This window comes from Colius striatus, chromosome 7 (assembly GCF_028858725.1).
Source record: "Colius striatus isolate bColStr4 chromosome 7, bColStr4.1.hap1, whole genome shotgun sequence".
NCBI lineage: Eukaryota > Metazoa > Chordata > Aves > Coliiformes > Coliidae > Colius > Colius striatus.
This window is the reverse complement of record NC_084765.1, coordinates 4344525-4366352: the sequence shown is the minus strand read 5'-3', so window position 1 is coordinate 4366352 and position 21828 is coordinate 4344525. Positions and strand designations below refer to the sequence as shown.

General features: G+C 38.9%; 1 protein-coding gene across 1 annotated transcript in view; it reads right to left on the bottom strand.

The window, feature by feature from the left end:
* Positions 1 to 21828, bottom strand: part of NELL1 (neural EGFL like 1) — a 281494-nt gene that overhangs the window by 63711 nt on the left and 195955 nt on the right. The window contains exon 15 of the mRNA XM_061999665.1: positions 235 to 330. Coding sequence (XP_061855649.1) covers positions 235 to 330 — 96 coding nt within the window. The remainder of the gene's footprint in view (positions 1 to 234; positions 331 to 21828) is intronic.

Here is a 21828-nt window from a genome sequence, read left to right as displayed (position 1 = left end):
TCCTGCCCAATTGACTAGAAGCATCCACTGGAAGCAAGAGCAGATACATCCTTGATTGTCTACAGCTTTCCATGTTTCTTTTCAGACTGGCTTTCAGTTAGGAAACAGCTATGCAACAGTTGTATCTTCAACAAAGAGAAAGTATCAAGCAGAATGAATGAATAGCAACTATTTCTTAATTCAGTACATCATATTTCTCATGACCAAGGAAGATGTGCTTCCATAAAGCTTTACCTTTCTCACAATGACTTCCTGTGAATCCAGAAGGGCAGACACATTTGTTAGGGGCCACACAAGTTCCACCATATCGGCAGCCTTCTTCACAGAATGCTGAAAAATAAAAGGAATGTAAGGGTACAACTTAATATTTTAAACATTTATTATATATCTGCAAGACACTAAGAAAAAACCACCTAAATTCTAAGCAATTAACAGAACTGATTAAAATTCTGTCCTCCTGCAAACACAAAGAGAAGTAACTCACTTAAATGAAATGAGGAAAAAAAATTCAGATTACACCGTAGGCAAACCACCTCGCCAATAAAAGATTAATAACCATCTGGAAGAAGAACAGAGGGAAAAATACAACTGACAATTTTAATAGAACTGATCTTCTTTCAATTATACCCAATATGAGAATTATAATTACAATGCTCTGGTGATCCACAGGAAACAAGCTGGTCAGATGGTGTTAACGACTCTGTTTCTCACTTCTATCAAATACACTTTACTGAAATGTCTGTAAACACATGATATTTTCCTAATTTATTTTTTAAGTGTAAAGCACATTTTGAGGAATAGAGAAATTAAACAGGACAAGGCTCATGACTGAAAACAGAGGAGAAATGCTCAACCACATTATAGTGACTCTGCTGAAGTTTGATTCCACAGACCAATACACAAGTACATTAAAAGCGTTGAGTACGACCTTTGTTAAAACTAAGAGAAGGTCCTACCCACAACACAATCCCCAGCCTCTCCTAGATATTTATTAAACTTCACAAGTTACTCAGTGGATTTGACTGCACTTATGAGGGAAGTTACAATTAATATTTAAACAGCAGCTCTCTGATCTAAGCTAATAACAGAATTGCAAAGTGCTTCCTGCAAGCTAAAATCACAGATGGAATGTTGGCAAAGAGATGTTAGGAATGCTATGAAAAGGCATAAAGTGCTAGATAACAGAAGAAATGTTTAAGATTTATTTTCCAATGCACTAAAACGAAAAATAAAGTGAATAAAGTATGAAGCAATTAAAAGAATCTTTTGCAATTGTTAACCACTTAGAGGCAAAAAAGCACATCATCATATCTCTTCTCTGAATTGATGGACGGATGTGCCTTACTTTAAACACACAATTCGTAGCATGCCATACTGTTTTATGGAGGATAACATAGGGAGAAGAATGCTGAAGTGGTTTAGAGAAGAGGGCAGTAGAACATCAGAAGTGCTCCTGTGACTGGTGCAAGGCAGTGGTGCGGAGGAAGCGTGGCTCTAGCCCAGTAACACCTTATTGCTCATCAAGGCACACGCTCCCTATGGGAATCTTCTGAAACAGATCTGTTTTGAAACGAGTCAATTTCTACTACACAAGGGTGCTTTAAGAGTAGCAGTTTGTGATTTTTTTTTTTTTGCATATAAACGTTTGTAGAAAAGTATAACTGCAAGAAAGATGAAAGTACTGGTATGAAACACAGCTGGAGAATATGTGAAAAACATGATGAGACTCAAAAGATTCCCTCCAGAGCTCTTGAACAAACATTTGCTCATTTCTAGCCTCATCTTTCTCAGACAAGGTGTAAGTTAAGTTCTTCACGTACATTTATTCTGATTTGAAATTGAGAGTAAGCAGAGACTTCTTTGAAGTAGTAATAGAAGTAGTACTCGTAGTAATGGCAGTCATTTCTGCCTGACAAAGGAACTAGAATTTGTGGCAGAACAGATGTAAAGGGCAACAAAAGATGAAAACCTTGGCAAAAAAGCAAATAATTCATCCAGAACATAGGCCACATTGTACTGGGAAAGTAGTATAAAGGGCTCTTTAAAGAAAAGAAATAATGAAGGGCATAAAGAAGGAAAATGTTCATTGCAATAATCATGCATGTTCATTCCAAGTTGTTAGAGCTGATTTTGGTAGTGCTCACACACACTTTGCCACCATGACCAAGACTACCAACTTAATATGAAATGTCTGCTTCTCACAATAAATCCTGTTCCTACTTTTGCAGAGTAGGGTGGTGTTCTCTTTTAAGAAGCAGAGGAGGGCTTATGAGACTAAGTTGGACATATAAAACACTTTCCCATTCATGCAAAACCTGTGTTATATGAGTGCAGCGGTCAGGTCTCTACATTTGGAGGCACAGCTGAGCATGTTATTCACATCTGGGAGAGAAAGACTGGGATGTCTGTCACAGGGCAAAACTCTCCATCTTTCTATTCCCTCCTGTGTACCCATATCAAAACACACCTCCTATATGCATAAGCAAATGCACTAGCACTTACTTGTTGAGCATTTTGAAATTCCCCTGTCCTTTACATGTCACATCTTAGCAACTTAAAAAACTAAACAGTATCTGCACAGGGACAACCCGAGGAACTGCTACACTACAGGTTCCTGTGAGAGGGGACTCTGTACTGCCCAGTGCACAAGGAGTCACCCAGGAACCAGCTTGTTACATGGATGTTTGCAGCAGTTTGCCCCTGGCTGGATGCCCACCACGTTGCTCTATCACCTCCCTCTCTCAGCAAGCCAGGGAAGGGAGAAAATAAGATGGAAGTTTTGTGGGTTCAGATAAAAGCAGTTTAATAAAGAAACAGCAAAGTCATGCATGTGAGAAGCGAAGCAAATAAAGATGTTACTCTACTTCCCATCAGCAGCAATGTCTGACCGTGACATATACATTCTCATCAACCAGCATCCCCTGCTGTTCAACAGACAAACATCACTCTTGCATTCCATGGACCTCTCTCATCCTCTACAGATGTTCACTGGAGCAGACCATGACATAGGCCTCATCCATCAAGATGGCATCAGACCCAACACAATGTTGGATGATGAAGCTGTGGAACAAGCTGGGCAAGAGCTGCAGAAGGAAAGAATTCAATGCTCCTTTTCAAGTTTTGTAGAAGCTGAAAAGTCCTGTGCAATACAGACTAACTGTGCTTGTCTTTGTTGCTCAGGCTTTGGTAGATTTAGGGGAAGCAGTTCATTCTTAAATTCTTATGCAAGAAAAGAAAACCCCAAGGAAGAGTGCCAGAATTATCCTGCTGTTCCCCAGATGGTTCCTCAACAAACTCTCTAATTCCTGCACTGTAGGCATGCAGGAAGTAGGAGCATCAAAACCACAAATCTCAGAACACAGTGACAAAATCAAAATGTTTGTCTAAAGGCTACTTTCCTTAACTGCTAGAAAGAGCTCACTGTTAGCACTACTTAGAATTTTAAGAGAGTTCAATACCTCTAATAACAGGAATTCAGCTTCAATTGCTAGCAATTTTACCAAACTTCACTTATCTGAACTATTTTCTCTAAGAGTTCTGCCTCTGGCTCAAGCCTTTAAGAACACTTTATCAAAATTCATTCACTTCCATCTACGAGATTTTTCCTTTACACCCTTAGCAGAAGAGATTAACTAAGGAAAATCTTTACATCACTTCTGTACCTATCCTTATGGACAAGAGAACACAACAGGGAGTAGCTCAGTGACTGAATAGTCAATCAACTGGAGTGCCCATGCTCTCGTGAAACTACCTGCTTTGGTGCTTATGCTTTATTATGTCTTATGGACTGTGGGATCTAGACTTCCACTGTGGTTTAGGCCTTTTAAAATCAGAACTCTATTTGGGTGATGTAGGGGGAAGGGGAAGGTGATGAAGACCCACCAGTATCACAGAACTAGCAGTTATAAACCTTGAGTGCAGACTACCTCCTACTCAAAGAAAGTAAAAACAGGAAAGAAAAATTGAGGCTGTGTTGTATTTTGCTAATGTAGTCCCAACAAAGACAGTCTGTCTCTGAAATTATTTGCAGGCTGGCAATCTTTTTAAAAAGGAGAATAGTTAAAGAATTTGCAATAAAGGCTTTATCAGGAAAATTAAGTGAAGATGCCATTAGGGTAAAGTCTATGAGAGTAAACCTCCATCATTAAGAGTCTTATTTAGCATTCCATATGCAAAAGAAACAGAATCTATTGATTTCAGGAGGGCTTCTGCCAAAGTGAACAGATCTCTGTAGTGTTAAAAGATTTCTTCCTCTGAAATAAAAGCCTTTATCACGTAAAGACCTTTCTTAAGTAGACAATTTCTCTGCAGAGGAGGAGTAGCCATTAGCCTAGCTTGCACTGGCAATTGCAATACAGCCCAAGGTGAAACTATGTCCTTCAGACAGCATACAAGGGAGCAGCTTCTATTATGTCACGGCAATACAGCAACGCGCAGCATTTCTGCATTTTGACCCAAAGTATGGGCTTGCTCATATTCATCTCAAACTAGCTGGCAGCTGGCCTGGTATGCAGGCATCACCTTCAGTGGGTGTTAAATAGCTATGTCAAAGACTGTAAATTGTACTTCATGATCAAATACAGCAGCAGGTACTTTGCCAATGCTGCCCTATATTTAAGCCTACAGTAGCTTTCTAGAAGACTGGAATTGAAGGGACTTCAACCGAAACCTCAAAGATTATGTACTGGCACAGGGAGCTAGGAGGGAAAAAGAAAACATGAGCAAATCCATCTTTCAGAGGTCTTCACTAAAGGCATTTTGCTGTGTACCATGCTCCCTACCCAAAATGCAAACCACAGCTCCTCCTGGTCACTGTCTCAGCAAGCACCATCCTCTTGACATCATCCTCTTGACATCATCTTTGTTCACCTTGTAGATCAGCAAGTCTGGGGTTACACTGGGTAGCATCAGGGAGAAAGTTCTATTTGATTCTCGTGTACTCTGAAATGCTTCTTTACTGATTTATTTTTAACAGAGTGGTCAGTGACCATGAATTCCACTGGTATTTGGCTGGACTGGAAGACTATATGCATGTCAAGTGAAAAAAGAGACATGCAGGAAAGGAACAGAAGGGGCCAAGGGTAAGTGCCTGGGTAAGACATGCAGCTTTGGAAAAGAGAGGGTAGCAGGACTATACAAGCAATTTGACAATCAATTGATGGAAAGACCACAATTTCATTAGTTGACTGAATTTACTCAGCCAAGTACGCACAAGGTCGCAGTTGATAACTCAGCTATGTAAGCCAAATACCAGAATAATCAGATGATGCCAGTTGCTGAGGCATGTTTAGAGAACAGCTGAGAAAGTAAGGAGAAAGCACACAAACAAAACAAGGGAGCACAGAGGTTCTGCTCTTTTTCTCCGTACTCAAGTGTGACACTACCATCTATAAAAGTACAAAACGCTTCTTGGTTCAGTGAACTACATCCACTGGATACAGGGTGCGACTTATTTAACACAAAGTCTGCCAAATGCCACTGGAGTCTTTTTACACTTGGCTGCAGTCAGAGAAGGACAAACCTGTCAGAATGAACTTTGGGTAAAAGAATTGTCCTCAAAAATTTTCCTCCCATATGTTGGAGCATGAAGGGGAGTGTGAGTCAGTCTGACAATGAGGATGCAGACACCTCTGAGAATGAAAGGAAATCCTTAGCTGGGCGGTTCTTCACTTTTGTGAGTGGTTTCCAACCTAATATATGCTTCAGATTTTGTTTGTGGTATGTATAAATGTTTGCTCAGTTCAAGAAGAGCCTATAAATCTCAGGTCTTCTAATAGTTGGTTGTAAAGTTGTTACTCATGAGGTATATTTCTAGAGTACTTTACAAACAATAACAGCTGCTTAGCACGGTCAAAATTCCAAATTCTGGTAGCACAAAACTCCTGCTTAGAGTTAAGTCCCAACAAAGATCAATGAACTCAGAATCACTCTCTGGAGACAGAGTTTCAGTAAAGCACAACAGAATTCTTTCAAATTTGGGAGACAATGCACAGTCAGAGTAAAGGAAGAAGCACAAATCAGAAGAGTACCTGGAAGGATTATAAAGAATAATTAATATATCAGGAAGAAATGATGTCAAAGACATCAGGTGAAGGCATCCATATATACTGTGTTTCTGTATTTGCATACTATGTAGTATTTATCAAAGTGGTGAACTAATATTGTTGAGCTTGTCACTGGGCTATTTTAGCTGATGCAGCAGTGAATATTCAAGGATCGAATGCTCTGTCACACAGCAGTTGCAACATTAAGATTAAGGTGAATTTGGAAGGCTGAGTATATCTCTCAGAAGGCACTGAACTCAGCAGTGGGCCCTTCTTTGCTGTGATGTTAAATTCTCTTGGCACTCTGTATTTTGCTTGACTGATATGTAATCAAGTTCAGACCATTTGTAGGCAAGAAGCAGGCCATTCAGCTGGATGCTTTCAGGGTTTGGCTGGACATGCTGGATTTTTTTTGAAAAATGAAACATCAACACCTGAAAATTAGTCCAGTGAATCACAGTGATAAATACTAATGATTTTCTTTGCACTGTCCCAGTAACGGAACTTATTTTTGAAAGTGTAAGTTATCCACCTTGATCAATACTTTTTCACCTAAAACCTTTCCTAACGAACAAACAAGCTACCTCTCATTATAATTCAGAAAGCATACTGAATGGACAGATTCTTTCCATCTTACCTTACTGGTACAAAGATATATCTGAAACACTTATTGATGTCAAGCTTATTTTATGGCTCTGAGGGAAAATGTGACAATTTTCTAAAATGTATATGAGAAAGATCAATAGAAGCAGTAAGAGACAAAAGTAATATAATAAAATTTGTCCTGTGATATATTATACTTCTGAAAGCATCTCACATCCCCAGATGATTCTGTGCTAAATAAATATTCCTGTTGCCATTTTACTGCCCTGCTTCCTCAAGGCTAGACTCTTCAATATTTTTAGTGCACCATTTTAAGTCAACAGCAGCTGTCTGTCTAGTAACTTGACACTAAGCATGACAAAATAGGGCAGAACACTTCTTCCACAAACCAACTGAACATCATCTTTCAAAATTCAAGTCAATAGTTAAAACGGTAAAACCAAACTGAAATTTATTGTGAGAAATGACATATCATATTAGGGGAGTTTTTCTTTCCACCACATCAGTGTGCTAATTATACTCCCATTTTGTTTTTCTTCTTATAACAAACAACTACAGAATAATGTAGACTTACCAATGCACACATAAATTACTATTTTCTATATTTTCAAGTTCAGTTGAGTTAGCAAAACAAACCAGACAAAAGAACAATTTCTGGAAAACTGCAATCACTGCAAAGCAAGAACATAAGGATGTGAAACTTCTGACCTGCTTCCACTTTGGCTGCAATACTGTGGCACACAGTTACTTTAGAAATCAGTTATGCTTAATCAATCTTAATTAAAGGATAAAGCAGCATGTTCCAATAACACAACAGAAGCACTTTCCCTTGCCTGATCTACTATCACAACTTTAGAAAGACCTTGATTCAAATCCCATTGAACTCATTGGAAAAAAAAAAACCCTGAATTCAATCAACAGTGGATGCAATCTGAGGCCTGTTTGACCTTAGTACTGTACAGAGAATATTCAGACAACATAACAATGGTTTTCTAGCTGTGTGGTTTTTACAGTTCTCTCATCTTAGCCTTCCTGTCAGTACAAACACACTCTGTAGGCATGTTCAGCACAATACTAGCTGGATTATATCCTAATGTAACAGGTATGCAGTCTTTAAATTCACTCCTCTTGCTTTGCCCTGTACCACTGATAGGTGCCTCCACTAACACACACAAGTCTACTTGTAAGAAACATCCTTTCTCAATGAGAAAGATTTACTCTAAACCTCTGAGTGAAGAGGTACCTAACATCCTCAAATAATCATGTCTTCCTACAAACACCAGAATATTGAATATGCTGTAAAAAAATGCCCAAATTGTTGATAAAGCATTATTTGAGGGTAATTATATGCAGAACAATATCCTTTGAAACTGTAAGGAAACTTTAAGAAAGCATTTGCACTGATGGCTGGAAGCGAGCACGTTGCTTGGGTGCAATCACAGCCTCAAAAGTGTTACATTCAGCAACACTTTTTGGAAGGCTGCTGGTACCTTCTTGCAAGCCTAACAATTGACACTGAAAACAAACACTTGTTTTGTTAGCTGCACAAAATACACAATAGTGAAAAGAAAAAATAGTGGTAGCATTTTAGCCATCGGAACAGTACTGGCAGGGAGAAGCAGTAAGCAAATAACATGGCAAGGGGAGGGAGAAGTAGTACATAAATAAAATGGCAATGGGATTATCTGATCTAGATCAAGGATATGTAAAAACAAATGCCTGACAAAGTCAATAAGGAGCCTTAAGTGGTGGATCTTCAAATAAACACACTAAAATGTACGTGTTCTCTCTCATTGTGTTAATATTGTAGTTGTAGTACGCTGCAAGTAACAGCTACAGTGGTATCCCTGAAAACATTTTCTAACAGACATCTAAATCTCATTCATTCTGCTAGGACACTCCACCCCAACTAAAATGCCTTTTTCAAAGCACAATTGCATTCCATTGATCAACACCAGAAGGATGGGATTTGTCAGTTCCAAATATCAGAGTCCTCTGACTACACAAAAGGATGGACTTCAGTACCTGCAGCTTTCAGAGCTCATTCACAATACCCCTTTGGCCTTCACTCTTTATCAAGAAAGATGCCATGTTAGATATAGACATTTCCTCGTTAAGGAGGAGAATTAAGAGTAAATCTCAATTTACAGAATCTAGCTTACCTTGCAGTCTCTAACAGATAAAGGTTTCAATTCACTAAAGACACTGCCAAGAAGGCAATCAAAAGATGAAAAGCCCTGTATCCCATCAGCAATGTCCCAGGGCATTCTGTCTCGTTCAAATCAAGTTTATGTAAGGGAAAGAAAGAAAGAAATAACAAAGAAGACAATGAAAAGAGGTTGGATATTTGGGGGAAGAGAGATTCAAACGCACTGCTGAAACATATCATGCTAAATAATGGATTCTCTTAGGTCCTGATAACTTTTGCACTTTTCTACACTTCTTCTGACCTTTGCCTTTGTTGAATTAAAAAGAGAATGCAAATAACTATTAATAGGACACAATTAATCTCAGTTCTTATCTGCATTTTAAATCAGAAAGTTTTTCAGTAGCTAAAATTTCAACATAAATGCAGAGTTTTCTCAATTATTTTAATTTTCCCAGTGGCAAAAGTGAAGCTCATCTCAACATTTGGATTTACTTAAAATAATCACACCAAATAAATGTCATCCTCAAGTGCAGGACTCATACAGAAGAAAAGAGAATAAGCTTAAATATTTTGACTTATCTGAGAGGGCCAACAGATATTTCACTGAAAAGTGATATTGTTCTCACCATAACACAGAAATCTCAGTCTAAAGGCAGGGAGTGCTTTTGCTCAAGATGGTGTGACAGCAGGTGTGATATGCATCACCATCAGCCTTATAATCATCATAGTAAGTTCCTTTTACATAAATCCTTTCATCTCAAGCTTTGACACATTATGAACAATTAAGCCTTACAACCCCCCAGTGAGGAAGATGCATTAAGAACCTGAAGCTGCCAGGCACTTTTTCAGAACACTTCACTACATAAATATAATTTAATAAAGAATGCATTTAACAAGTTAAGAACAGAAAAGTAAATATAATCTTTGTGTGTATAATCTTTGACTGAGCTGAAAGCATTTTAGAAACCCAAGGGGCCACACTCTCTGCTAGTGTCAATTAGTAAATCTATATCGATTTACACAGTGACTAAGAATTTACTCCCAAAATTCTGAAGCTAGAGGACTCTAAGGAGTATAACCCTGTAATAATTTATGAGACTACACTGCTGACTTGCATCCTTACATACACAGGTACTCACACAAATATTTTAGCTAATATCTAGAAAGTATACACATTGTCTTAAGTTTCTGCCACCTATTGCTCTCTCTGCTATTTTTCCTACCGAGAACTCACTGTGTAGTAACACGCTGGGGAATTGTGAAGAGAAGGGAAAATGAAATATTGACCCCTGGTTGCTTCTTCCAGAGCAATGCCACCCTGGTCACAAATCTCCTTGCAATGACTCAACATCAGTGTGTTCTATTTTGCCTTTCAGGTCTCCTCACCACTCCATGTGCTTCAAGAAATCAAAGTAATGAAACATCCACAACTGGTTTGAGCGTGTGCCTTAAAGGTGCTGGAACTTTGCACAAGTGCAGTACTTAAAGCTTGATGTGTCTGGCCAAAATTTTCTTCCCTGATGCATGCAAAAACCATTCCAGACAGTGTTTGTTTGCCTCACAAGCTGATAATTGCACTTCAGTAGCACCACAGAGCATATGCTGCAGACATTTCTTTAGTACTTTGGATTCATTTAGAACGATAAGGTTCAACGTAAATGTGTGAAATCCTTCTTATGCTTTAGTCTGCTAACGGTACACAGTATATTCTTAATGTAGAAAAAATAAAGCAGCACGAATGGCAGCTGTAATCCTTCCATCAAGTACAGTGTGTGTTCTTAATGGAATATGTTTTCAAAACAGATTTCCAGTACCACCTTCTTACAATATCATTTTACAATGTTTAGTTTGCAAAAATTGACTACAAGAATAGTTGCTATATTGCTTGGCAATGCAACATTTAATTTTATGGTGCATAAAATGCATTTCTTTTAACAGATGTATCAGTTCCCTGATACCATGACTAAACTGCTTCATACCCATTAAAGGCTGTATGAGGAACTAGCAAAGCTATGGAGCTTATTTGTCTTGTAGCACACACTTCTACTCGCTAATAATATCATGCTTCTCTGAATAACAACAAATAGCTTTGCCTGCTCTCAGCAGACTTCATCATGTGCATATCATATATATTCTTAGGTACATACAGTGGTGGTTACACACACAAAGTGTCCCAGCTGTACATCCTAAAGTGCATAAGAATGACAAGAGTGTTGGTAGATAAGAGATTACTAAAATGTAAATAAATTGTAGCAATACCAGAAAACCTTGCACAAAACAACACAAAGCTCTTGGCCTTGGGAGCAGCTAGCAAATCAATTTTGCTCTATGCTCCAAAGCTTCATAATAGAGAGAATATGATTTAATTTCAACACTCTCTGACTAAATTCAGGGAAAACCACATGTGTGTTGCACAGCTGAGACGAATGGCTTTGGGGATGCACTACAGCCACCACTGTGCTATCCCTGGCAGACACCATACCAACAGAAAGGCTTAAAAAATTATCTGGAAGAAGACAAAGTCCAGTTATGACTTAATTCATGGAAATTCTTCCCAACATACGTTGTGACAAGAAAGAAGGTAAGATTCATTTCGCTATAGGCTTTGCCAGCTGCCTGCTGCAGGCTCCTGACTTTACAAAGCACAATCTTAACCCGCTCACATCATGGCCTCCAAAGTAGACTACTGGAGCTCCAATCAGTTTCAGCAGAATCTCCATCCTAAAAACAGTTTCAGAAAAGATATGATTTGACTCTACAAGTGTCATCTTAAAAGAACAAGTGAGTGAGCTCCACAAAACATATGTTCTTTGTTCTTAGAAAACAAGTCACAAAAACTAGGAGTGACTTCCATGACAGTTAACTCAAAATACTGCAGTTCAAGTATCAACAGAAGGCTACAGAGGAAATATGTGAAGACAAAATTAATTTAGATTGGTGCATTCATACAAAGTCATCTTCAAATATTTCAACACTGGGAACAATTGGAATCTGGACTAGGAAGGGAATTACTTCAGGTAGTGAAAGAAGAATGTACTCTGCAATGCAATGGCACAATATTTTGATACTCCAGTCTCCATTAAAAAGTTACTCATCAGTATAAGAAACACAGCAATACTACACCATGCTTCATAAATCATCACAATTTTAATACACTGGAGTATATACTCTCATGTAGTACTTAGTCTTCATGTATTTCACTGGAAACCAGTGTACCCTAGGCATAATTCTAAGTGACAGTTCACTTAACACCAAAGCATATTACTCAAGCTAAGAATGAGAAATAGACATGTAGCATGGAGACAGATATGACACAACAGGTTTGGGGCTTAAGACATTCATGTTTTCAATCACACATGTGCTAAGCTGAAAACATACCTAATACCACCAGGTAGAAAATTAAATCAAAGCAGCATCATTCCAAGGACTTCAATATTTTATTGCCTCGCTAATACTAACTCCATCTTTGAAGTCACTTCGTCTCCATTTGAGCAAAAATAAAAGTCCTGAAATCTTAAACTTAGAATGCTGCCACACAATTGGCTGAAGATAGAAAGGAATTTCTGTTTAAAGACACTTTTGCAGTCAAATAAGATCTGACAAAAAAAAAGTAGCAATCAAAGTGATCATCCCTAATGTACACTGACAAAACAAGTCAAACTATGGTGAAAAGATGCTCTCTGAACAGCTCTGTGAAACTTTATGCACATTACTGTTATGTTGTTGCTGTTTTTTCTTTTTCAAAAACTGCCTCAGTAAAGTCACTAGGTGTGTTCTACATTATGAACACTACTTTATGGCAAAAGGAAATAAATCTCTTACAATGTATATAATCACTCATTAATAGCAATGAAATATTACTGCCATTGCATAGTATCAGAATAACGGTGTTCTGTTGTTATATAAATGTTCTTGTGTGCACTACAGCTACCATGGCAAGACTCCAGGAGCTGACATATTCTGAAATCAGAGTCCTGGTGATCATACAGGCACCAAATGGGCTGGAGGAGTAATGTATAGCAGCACCAAACCTTGACAGAAATCTATGGCACAGGAGCGCACAGCCTGATGGGTCTGTAGTTTCTGTCTTCTGAAAGGCAATTCAGAGTCTGAAGTCATCTATTTATCTACATAATAGTTAGTGTCAGCGACAGGGCAAGGTTCCTCAGACTGTCATGCCTGCAGCATACTGCCACAGACTATTACATCTATCTAAAATAAACCTTTTAAATTGTGGTCTATATGGCATGTTAGCCAGCACAGTAATTCTCGAGCTCTAGGGGGTTGGCAAAACATCAAAAACTATAGGGTAAGTTAAAGATGGTGCATTTCTTATAGTCGAGCATCGACACAAATAATACAGGGATTTTGCTATTTCCATTATAAAGCTCTGCTTTTTTCAGGATCCACAATCATATTTACTTAATTGATCAGCATCAAGGCACTTAAACACACATTTAAGACATTAAGAAGCTGAACAAAGATACTTAAGTAAGAATTTATACTTCTTGTTTCTAGAAGAAGCATAAAGGAATAAGATACTTCTATATCAGTCAGATACTCCAGGGAATTCAGCCTAGGTCATTCTCTTATTGCTTTGTATGTTGTTATTGTTGAATAAATCAACAAATCCAGCATCAGCATACAATTTTTACAGTGACTTATATCTACCTTTATCTGTATTGTGCCACTGAGAAGGTACTTCAGTGAAAAGGGAATGTTTCTCAAAGCTGCATATGAAATTTGGTGAAGCAAATGAGATTACAAGACTCGCCATGTGCAAACTTGTAAGTAAGCCACATCAAACTAGAAATGTTGTGACAGACAAGAAGCAAGACAAATAAACAAGATGTCCATTGGGAACAATAAACACCCAAAGCATCCAGGCAAAATGTGATACTATTCACTCATGAAAAAGGAAAAGATCACAGTGCAATAACACAATATAACACTCTCCAAAATAATTTTGCAGCAAAGATAAATAGAGGTAGTTTCTCTAAGTTGAATCACCTTAATCATATTCTCTGGCAGATAAAATTCACATACTGCACTTGGGTACTTCAGTAATGTATATGTTCCAAATAAAACCGCAGCAGGTACTGCTTTACATTAATAACTACAATTTGATGCTGCCAATACTCTTGAGAGTAGAGCAGGAACAGTTGGTATTAGGACCTAAAACAAAACTGAATATAACCTATTGTATTTGAGAAGTGCTGTAATAAAATTCACATCTTACATTTGCCTTTTATAGAAAGCACTTCTCTACAACAAAAATGAAACATGAACATTTAGAACAACTTTGACCCTCTCCTTTTATGACATCCAGTAGGTCACAGAGAACCAATGAAGTAAAGTCTAACATAGTAGCATTTTGATTATGGGCCAAGTAAGATCATACAGCTCAAGTCTGGAGAGGTTGCCTTCTCTACTGTCCTAATCCCCTGGTGTTCTATTTTCCAAGAAGAGAATGTAAAGATGCTTACTGATGGCAAGGAAGCTAAATGTCCTCTCAACTTGTTTCTAACAGCATTGTCATCACATCAGGAAATCTTTCTAAATCCTTGCAGTCTTGTTTTATTTTACTGAACATTTTGTGGCTCTACCTCTATTAACTTGTATTTGTTGTATTATTAACTTGTAACTTGACTGTACTCGTTAAGTACAGTCTTCAGGGGCATACGGTGAGGGGGCAGATATGGAAAGCAAGATGTCACTAAAAGAATTAGTTTGATAAGTCATTGGAGTGGGAAAATAGATCCACTAGACAGTTATCCGACACGGAATTTTCGTTTCCACTTGGCCAGCCTCTGAGATTTGCCATTTGGAATAATCAGACCTTTTGGAGGAACTCCAGATTCTTTAATACACTGAAAATCCATCCTGTTGTTTCTCTTGTTTTAAATAGGCAGAGGCAAATAGTGCATTATCATCAAGTGCACTAATGGATTCAAATGCAGTGTAAACTAAATTAATGGGGCTGGAAATGTTGGAAAAATTAAACACAGCATTCTTAATAAAGCTGAAAATAGCTTAATAAAGCTGAAAATAGGATCCAAGCATCCTAAGGCATGTTTATTTCTGTTTAAATAGATGTCTTCCTGTAGACTGTTATCAGCTCAGCAGGAGCCTTACAAGAGAGGCATTTTTCTCATTCTGTGCATTTTAAGTTGGGTTTCCATGAAGTTCAGTCTGCTTGTAAAACCTGCCGCCAATCCACATGAACAGCGTAGCTCTGGCAAAGTGATGATAATATCCCTGAGAGCAAGAGAACTGCAATACTGAGCTGCAAACTCAGTCTAAACCTTTATCTCCAAAACGGAAGTCTGCTGACTTATCTTCCAGAATGTGAGGTACTGCACACAAAAGGAAGAGCCTAAAGGAACAAGAAGGAATCGATCCTCATTAGTCAAATTTTTCCATTATGTAAATGGACTGCAAAGTCCTTGGCTGGCAGCAAGACACTGATCCCACCTTCCTCCTCTGGTGCTGAAAAGGGTCCATCAGCACTGGCCGTGTCACAACGGATAGCACTGAACAGAGCTCTGCTTGGTAAGCACGCACTAAATTAGATGTGAGAGGACAAAGCACACCAGACCCAAGTGAGAAATGGCCCAGGGGCCCCTTTGAATAGCATTTTGAATATAATCTGTTGAGCTATTTCTGAAGAGAAGGAATGCAGCTGGGCTTCAAGAGGAGTGACAATTTCCAGCAGGAAACTTGGAGCTTTGCTAAAACTCTGTGTGACAGAAGAAACAGATGTATTGTCCAAACTTTTCCAAAACTTTCAGGAAAGAGCACAAAGAAAGAAAGAAGCAGAGGAAGAAGAAAGTGAATGAAAAGCAGGTAGGATGTGTGAAAGTGTGGAACAAGTGGGAAACTGAAATACATGCAGAAAAAAAAAAAAATGAGAGCACTTGTAGATGCTTTAGATCTGACTGACAGCCAACCACCGAAAAAAAAGGACATACTGCTGGCTACACAGGAATTGGGATCCTAATCTGCAACATTTACATTTTAAAAATCCAAGTGAAATGCCTGCTGACCTCTAAGAGAAGAATCCCAAACAGGGAAGAACTAACCTGCAACACCTAAAACTGTAGAGAAATTATAAGAGAAAGCAGTTATCTTTGGAAAAGAAAACCAAGGACAAAGTGACTGAATCGTTATAACATGATGTGCATAACAGTAAAGCATGTCTGAAAGCAGATTCTGATGACTAGAACTGGTGACCAGAACAGATATAAACAACTATCCCAACTCAGTTTAGAATTATAACTCTAAATTATAATCCCAAACTCTACGGATTATGGAAAGGCTTCACCTGTAAAATTAAGGTACAGGTATTGTCCCGTTATTTCCAGCACTTACAAATGGGTCATTCACTGGGTGATTACATCTCTTCAAGACCTTTTGTAGCCAAAGATGTTACAAATACCTGAACTTCACAAACTGTCACTGCAGATGCACTACAAGTAACTGAAAAAAGAACACTATGCAGGTCTGGTGAAAATAAGAAATATCAGCTCCAATGACTGAAACTCCAATGATTGCTCTCCCAAATAAGCTTCTGAGTTGGCAGATCAGTGGAAGCAATAATGCTTTCAAGTCCAGAAGGCTATTATGTGCTGCTATCTTCCCCATTTATGCCACTGGCACATCCCCAGCACAGATACAGTACTGTGTAGTTACAGCTTGGCCTTTTGCACATTTAACGATAGCCACAGATGTAAGGGGTGGCAATTTGAGTGGTACAGTCCTGCGATAAAGCTATCATCATATATTTCTCATATGCATCATAGCTTTTCCCCAAAGCCTATTGCAGCTTTGTACACATATCACTGATAGACAAAATTTAACCTCTAAATTAAGTTTCAAGTGACATACGAACAACAAAATACTCCAGTTTAAAGGAGAGAAGCTAAATATTATCTACAATAATCAGTAGTCCAGCTTATTCTCTCCTGGAAGAACTAAGACAAAAAACATCATGAGCCATGAGAGAAGAATCATTACAAGTGAGGAAAAAAAGGCTTGCACAGAAACCTGCTTGTTAGGGACTTTTAAGGTCACATCTAGACAAGCCCTGCCTGCCTCCCACAGCACACACCTGTCGATAACTAGGAGGCCACCTTGCATGTGAAGTCACCTATCCACAGGCAGCCTTCTGGATAGCTGAAGACAGCACAGAGCATGATACCTTTGCCTGTTCAGAGCCTGTCTTCTGAGTGTCAGAATACATAAGCCTCAGAAGAATTAAAACTATGGAAATAAACAGAGAGAAATTCTCTCAGTACTGGATAATATGAAACAGTCCCTAACATATTGAAACAAAAGATGTGGGGGGGAAACCCTTACAGTAAGATGACCTTTAATGAAGCTGAACAAAAGGCTCTATGAGAATAAAGTGCAGTACAAAATAGTATAGATCTAGGCTCATATTCTGATAGATTCTATTCCCATATTCTGAGCCTACTTCTTTTAGAAGTAGGAAAGCTGTCACAACTCACAGCTCAACTAGTTCTAAATAGTCTAGCCTATCTGTACTTGGAACCTCTTCTGCCACTTCTACTCTGATCTTACTTCAACAAGTCAATCTTTCTAATGGGGATAATCCTCATTTAAGGGAGGGTTTCCTTTCCTCCAGGACACAACTGTTGCCTGAACAAGTTAATTGTACACTGTAAGCAGAAGCATGAACAAGAAGCCTGGTTGCAGCAGTGATTCCAAACTTGGAAGATGTAGAAGCTGAAAAGAGGCTGAAAGGGCATCTCTGGGACATTAATTCACTGAAGAAGTTTCAACAGCTGTAGAGCACATCATGTTTTTGGTACTTCTGATGAGGTTACCAGTTACTATGAAAGTGAGAGGAGCAACTGGGAAGTAGCCAGAGCATTGACAAGATATGTCAGTTCCCCTCCAAAACCAAAATACTCAGCAACACTTCTGGACAGGCATCATTTCTCCAGTAGAAATTTTCAAACTTGGTGTTGATCAAGACAACCAACAAACATATTAAAAAGGTGCTTCAAAAATGGATTTTCTTTCCCCAGGGTCCTACTAATTTATTGCTCCAAAGTCTTTCAGGCAGATACATTTTCTTTACCCAAGTAGTACAGAGAGTACACAAGTGGCTTCAGAAATGCTCAGACATAAAGCTTGATCTTACTACCATGGAATAGAAGAGGAATAAAGAAGAGTTATAATCACTGAGTCTCTAATATATTTTTGCAGGGTGCTCTTACTGAACAGGCATCTGAACATCTACATTTCACTTGTATAGTTTGTCTAGCCTTGACTTTGAATTGTGTGAGGAAATGACACCTGAAAATACAAGCATCTAATGGTATTATAGGCAATCCACAGGATTTGCTATTTCCCATATGCTGTGTCTCATGCATTCACATCAAGATCTACACTCTTGTTCATTTGGTATCACAAGAACAGATACTAACATTTTGATCAGCAGGAAAAATAACCAGGTATTGTGATGCATCTCTCTAGAAAGTGCACTGCTGGATTTCTGAGAATTTCAGAGCCTCTAACAATGGAAGTACTTAAACTCTGGCATGGTAGTTGCAAATGGATAAGCAAGATATTGCAACTTAGGTTTCACACATCATGTTTTGCTCTTCAGTTTACTGAAGCCCAAAAGATATCTTACATCATAATTCACAACTTCTTAGCAGAGGCAATAAGCCAAGGTCCCATTCCTCCTCAGCAGCCATTATAACACATATTAATCTCTCAAAGGACCACCTAAATAACAAATTCCCACTGAAAAGACACAAACAACTGGGAGGAAGAAGGGAACTCTCAATGCTGCATCTGAGAAGGAACAACCCCACACACCAGGACAGGCTGGGGGTTGAACTGCTGAAGAGCAGCTCTGCAGAGAGAGACCTGGGAGTCCTGATTGATAATAAGCTAAACATGAGCCAGCAATGTGTCCTTGTGGCCAAGAAGGCCAATGGCAGCCTGGGATGCATCAAGAAGAGTGTGGCCAGTAGGTCAAGGGAGGTTCTTCTCCCCCTCTACTCTGCCCTGGTGAGGCTTCATCTGGAGTACTGTGTCCAGCTCTGGGCTCCTCAGCTCAAGAGGGACAGGGAAGTGCTGGAGAGAGTCCAGCGCAGGGCCACCAAGATGATCAAGGGTATAGAACATCTTTCATAGGAGGAAAGGCTGCGGGAACTGGGGCTGTTTAGTCTGGAGAAGAGGAGACTGAGAGGAGATCTTATTAACATTTATAAATATCTAAAGGGTGGGTGTCAGGAGGTTGAGACATCCCTTTTTCTATAGTAGATAGTAACAGGACAAGGGGTAATGGGATGAAGATGGAACACAAAAAGTTCCACTTAAACAGAAGAAAAAACGATTTCACCGTGGGAGTGACAGAGCCGTGGCACAGGCTGCCCAGAGGGGTTGTGGAGTTTCCTTCCTTGGAAGTCTTCAAGACCCGCCTGGACATGTTCCTATGCGATCTGATCTAGGTGACCCTGCTTCTGCAGGGGGGTTGGACTAGATGATCTCTAAAAGTCCCTTCCAATCCCTACCATTCTATGATTCTATGACGATGTACAATGGTATTTTTCATAGCAGAGATAATTCTTCCTTTGAAATTTTTATATTTGATTAGTGGTAGACAGAGAAGGGAGAGAGAGGAAATAGTTCTGATGCTGTATAACAAAGATGGAAAACACAGGACTGGGGCAACTTCCAATGAGCCCGTATCTCAGACATATGAGGAAGACACCAATTGCTACTGTTACAAAACCCTGAACTTGTAAATACTGCATCAACAAAAAAAAACAACTTGCCTGCAAAATTTATTCCTTTCATAAAATACTCCTAGCAATATTGTAAACAGGATGCTTGTCATCTTTGAAATCCAAATGTGAGACTTGATTTAAGTTCTTTCTCATGGTCCAAAGAGAACCTGCAGTGAGGAAGTGTGACTGCCAAACTTGTGACCTCTTTGTTGGGTTGGTGGTGGGGAGGAAGGAGAGGAGATGATGGGAGGAATTTCTGCAGTCTTTACAGGTAGTGGCCAACTCCCTTGGCCTCCCGGTTCAGTCCTGCTTTTTCTGTTGCTTGCCTGCCCATCTGCTTGAGAGCACCATGCACTCAAGCGCTCATATCCCTTCTGCCCAGATCCATGTTAGAGCCGACATGACATTGTATGAAGCAGAAAGGAATATCTGTCTCTAAGAAACATACTGTGTTAGAGTGCTGTTAGCTCTGGAAGAGAAATTGTATATTTAGAATGATCACTGGAATTAGACAAAATATAATAGATAAAGCTTAGCCAATCTCTTAAATAGCAAAAATATATTTTCCTGAAGATGTATTTCTACTGCATTTCTTCAAAGAAGACGTTGGAATTCTGTTTGTTAACCCAACTGCAGCTGCAGAAAATGCTGTTGGCTTTTGGGATTTCTGCACAATAATTCTGAAATATCTTTTCTTGTCACTCTGTCGCAGCAACGTTCCATTTAGCAGATATTCACTTTTTAGTCTCTTTTGCAACAGACATTCATTTACATCTATTTTACATGAACTAAATTTGGCATTAACTGTAGTAGACCAGATGCTTAAATGATACAAGAGCTGACAGCAGTGCTCATCTTTATTTACTGCTCTGGCTTGAGCTGTATTGATTTCTAAACATTTGCATACATGCTGGTGAGATATGAATATTTTTGCAGTAACTTTTATCCCACGAATTTCATTCTTCTCATTCAGGTCAGGTCACTGACTTTGATTTCTGGTTTTAGCTCCTCTTTACATAGTTCAGAATAAATGTAGCCATGAATAAGCATCAATTTAATCCACAGAGTCAGTATTTTTTTCAGATAAGAAGAGGATGAGTTTGGGGGATGTTTTGTTTGGTTGACTTTTTAAGCTCCAGCTCAGTTAGACTTCTCATTTTTCTCTTTAAAAACTGCTGCATATGATATTGTGTGTAACAGCTGCACTTCATCAGCAGATAAGTGAGGCTTTTTTTCATTGATAGTTTTCTTTCAATGAAAGAAGAGGGTGAGCATTTTCTTGGGCTTTCTCCACTGGTTCTCTTTTCTTCCTTGCTTTTTCATATATCTACTTACATCTTGAGATTCATGGATGTACTGCAAATACATTGAATAACAACCATGTAAAAGAGCCAAATAAACCACAACTACCATCACCTTGATCACATCTAAGTTAACACATGACCATAGTCTGAGGAGAGTCATATTTGCCTTACAAGGATCCTCTTGCTACCTCATCCACACAGTTATTTCTGCCACAAAAACCTTCTATTTCTCCAAATGTCTAGTGAATGCCTGAGGAAAGATTAAACCTTAAAACAGAACACAGCTCACCTAAAAGGCACTTGTCATTTTGCACTTACTAATTAGCAAAAGACCTTGACTTGGTAAATACGTTACAGTTTACCACTGTCAGAAAACTGTTTCTTCCCTGTGTTTGGGAATCACGTTCATGGTCTGATAGATACTTGGTATTATCTTGGTCTGGCAGATCAATCACCCCACCACGTTATCTATCATCGAGTAGAAAATACCACATACCATTCATGGAGAACTTGTATGTGCAAGGCTGGATCCAGTCATGATACCTATGAACAGGACCAGAGATTGTTCCCATCCCCATACCACCCTAATTATTGCCACCAAGCAAGGACACTAACAAGCAGTATGGTACTGCAGATGGCTTCACTCTTTCTGTGCCAGGGGAGGTAGCTGAGCCTGCGGGCCAGAGGAGTTGCTTGGTGCAGGATGTCAGCAGATATCATCCCTCATGCAGGTGACGTTCTATCCCTCTATCCCAGGTGCACATAGAAATAGTAAACCACTACAACCTAACCCATAAATGTTTTTTAAAATGTCCCCATGGTGACTTTTAATGATAATGGCTCCCTCTCACTCATACACACACAACTAACAGTGAAGCAAAGCATGTAAAATTTTGCTCAGAAGTGCTGCTGCAGCTGCAGCAGTGTAAGAAATGACCAAATCCCTGCAGCTTCTCTCT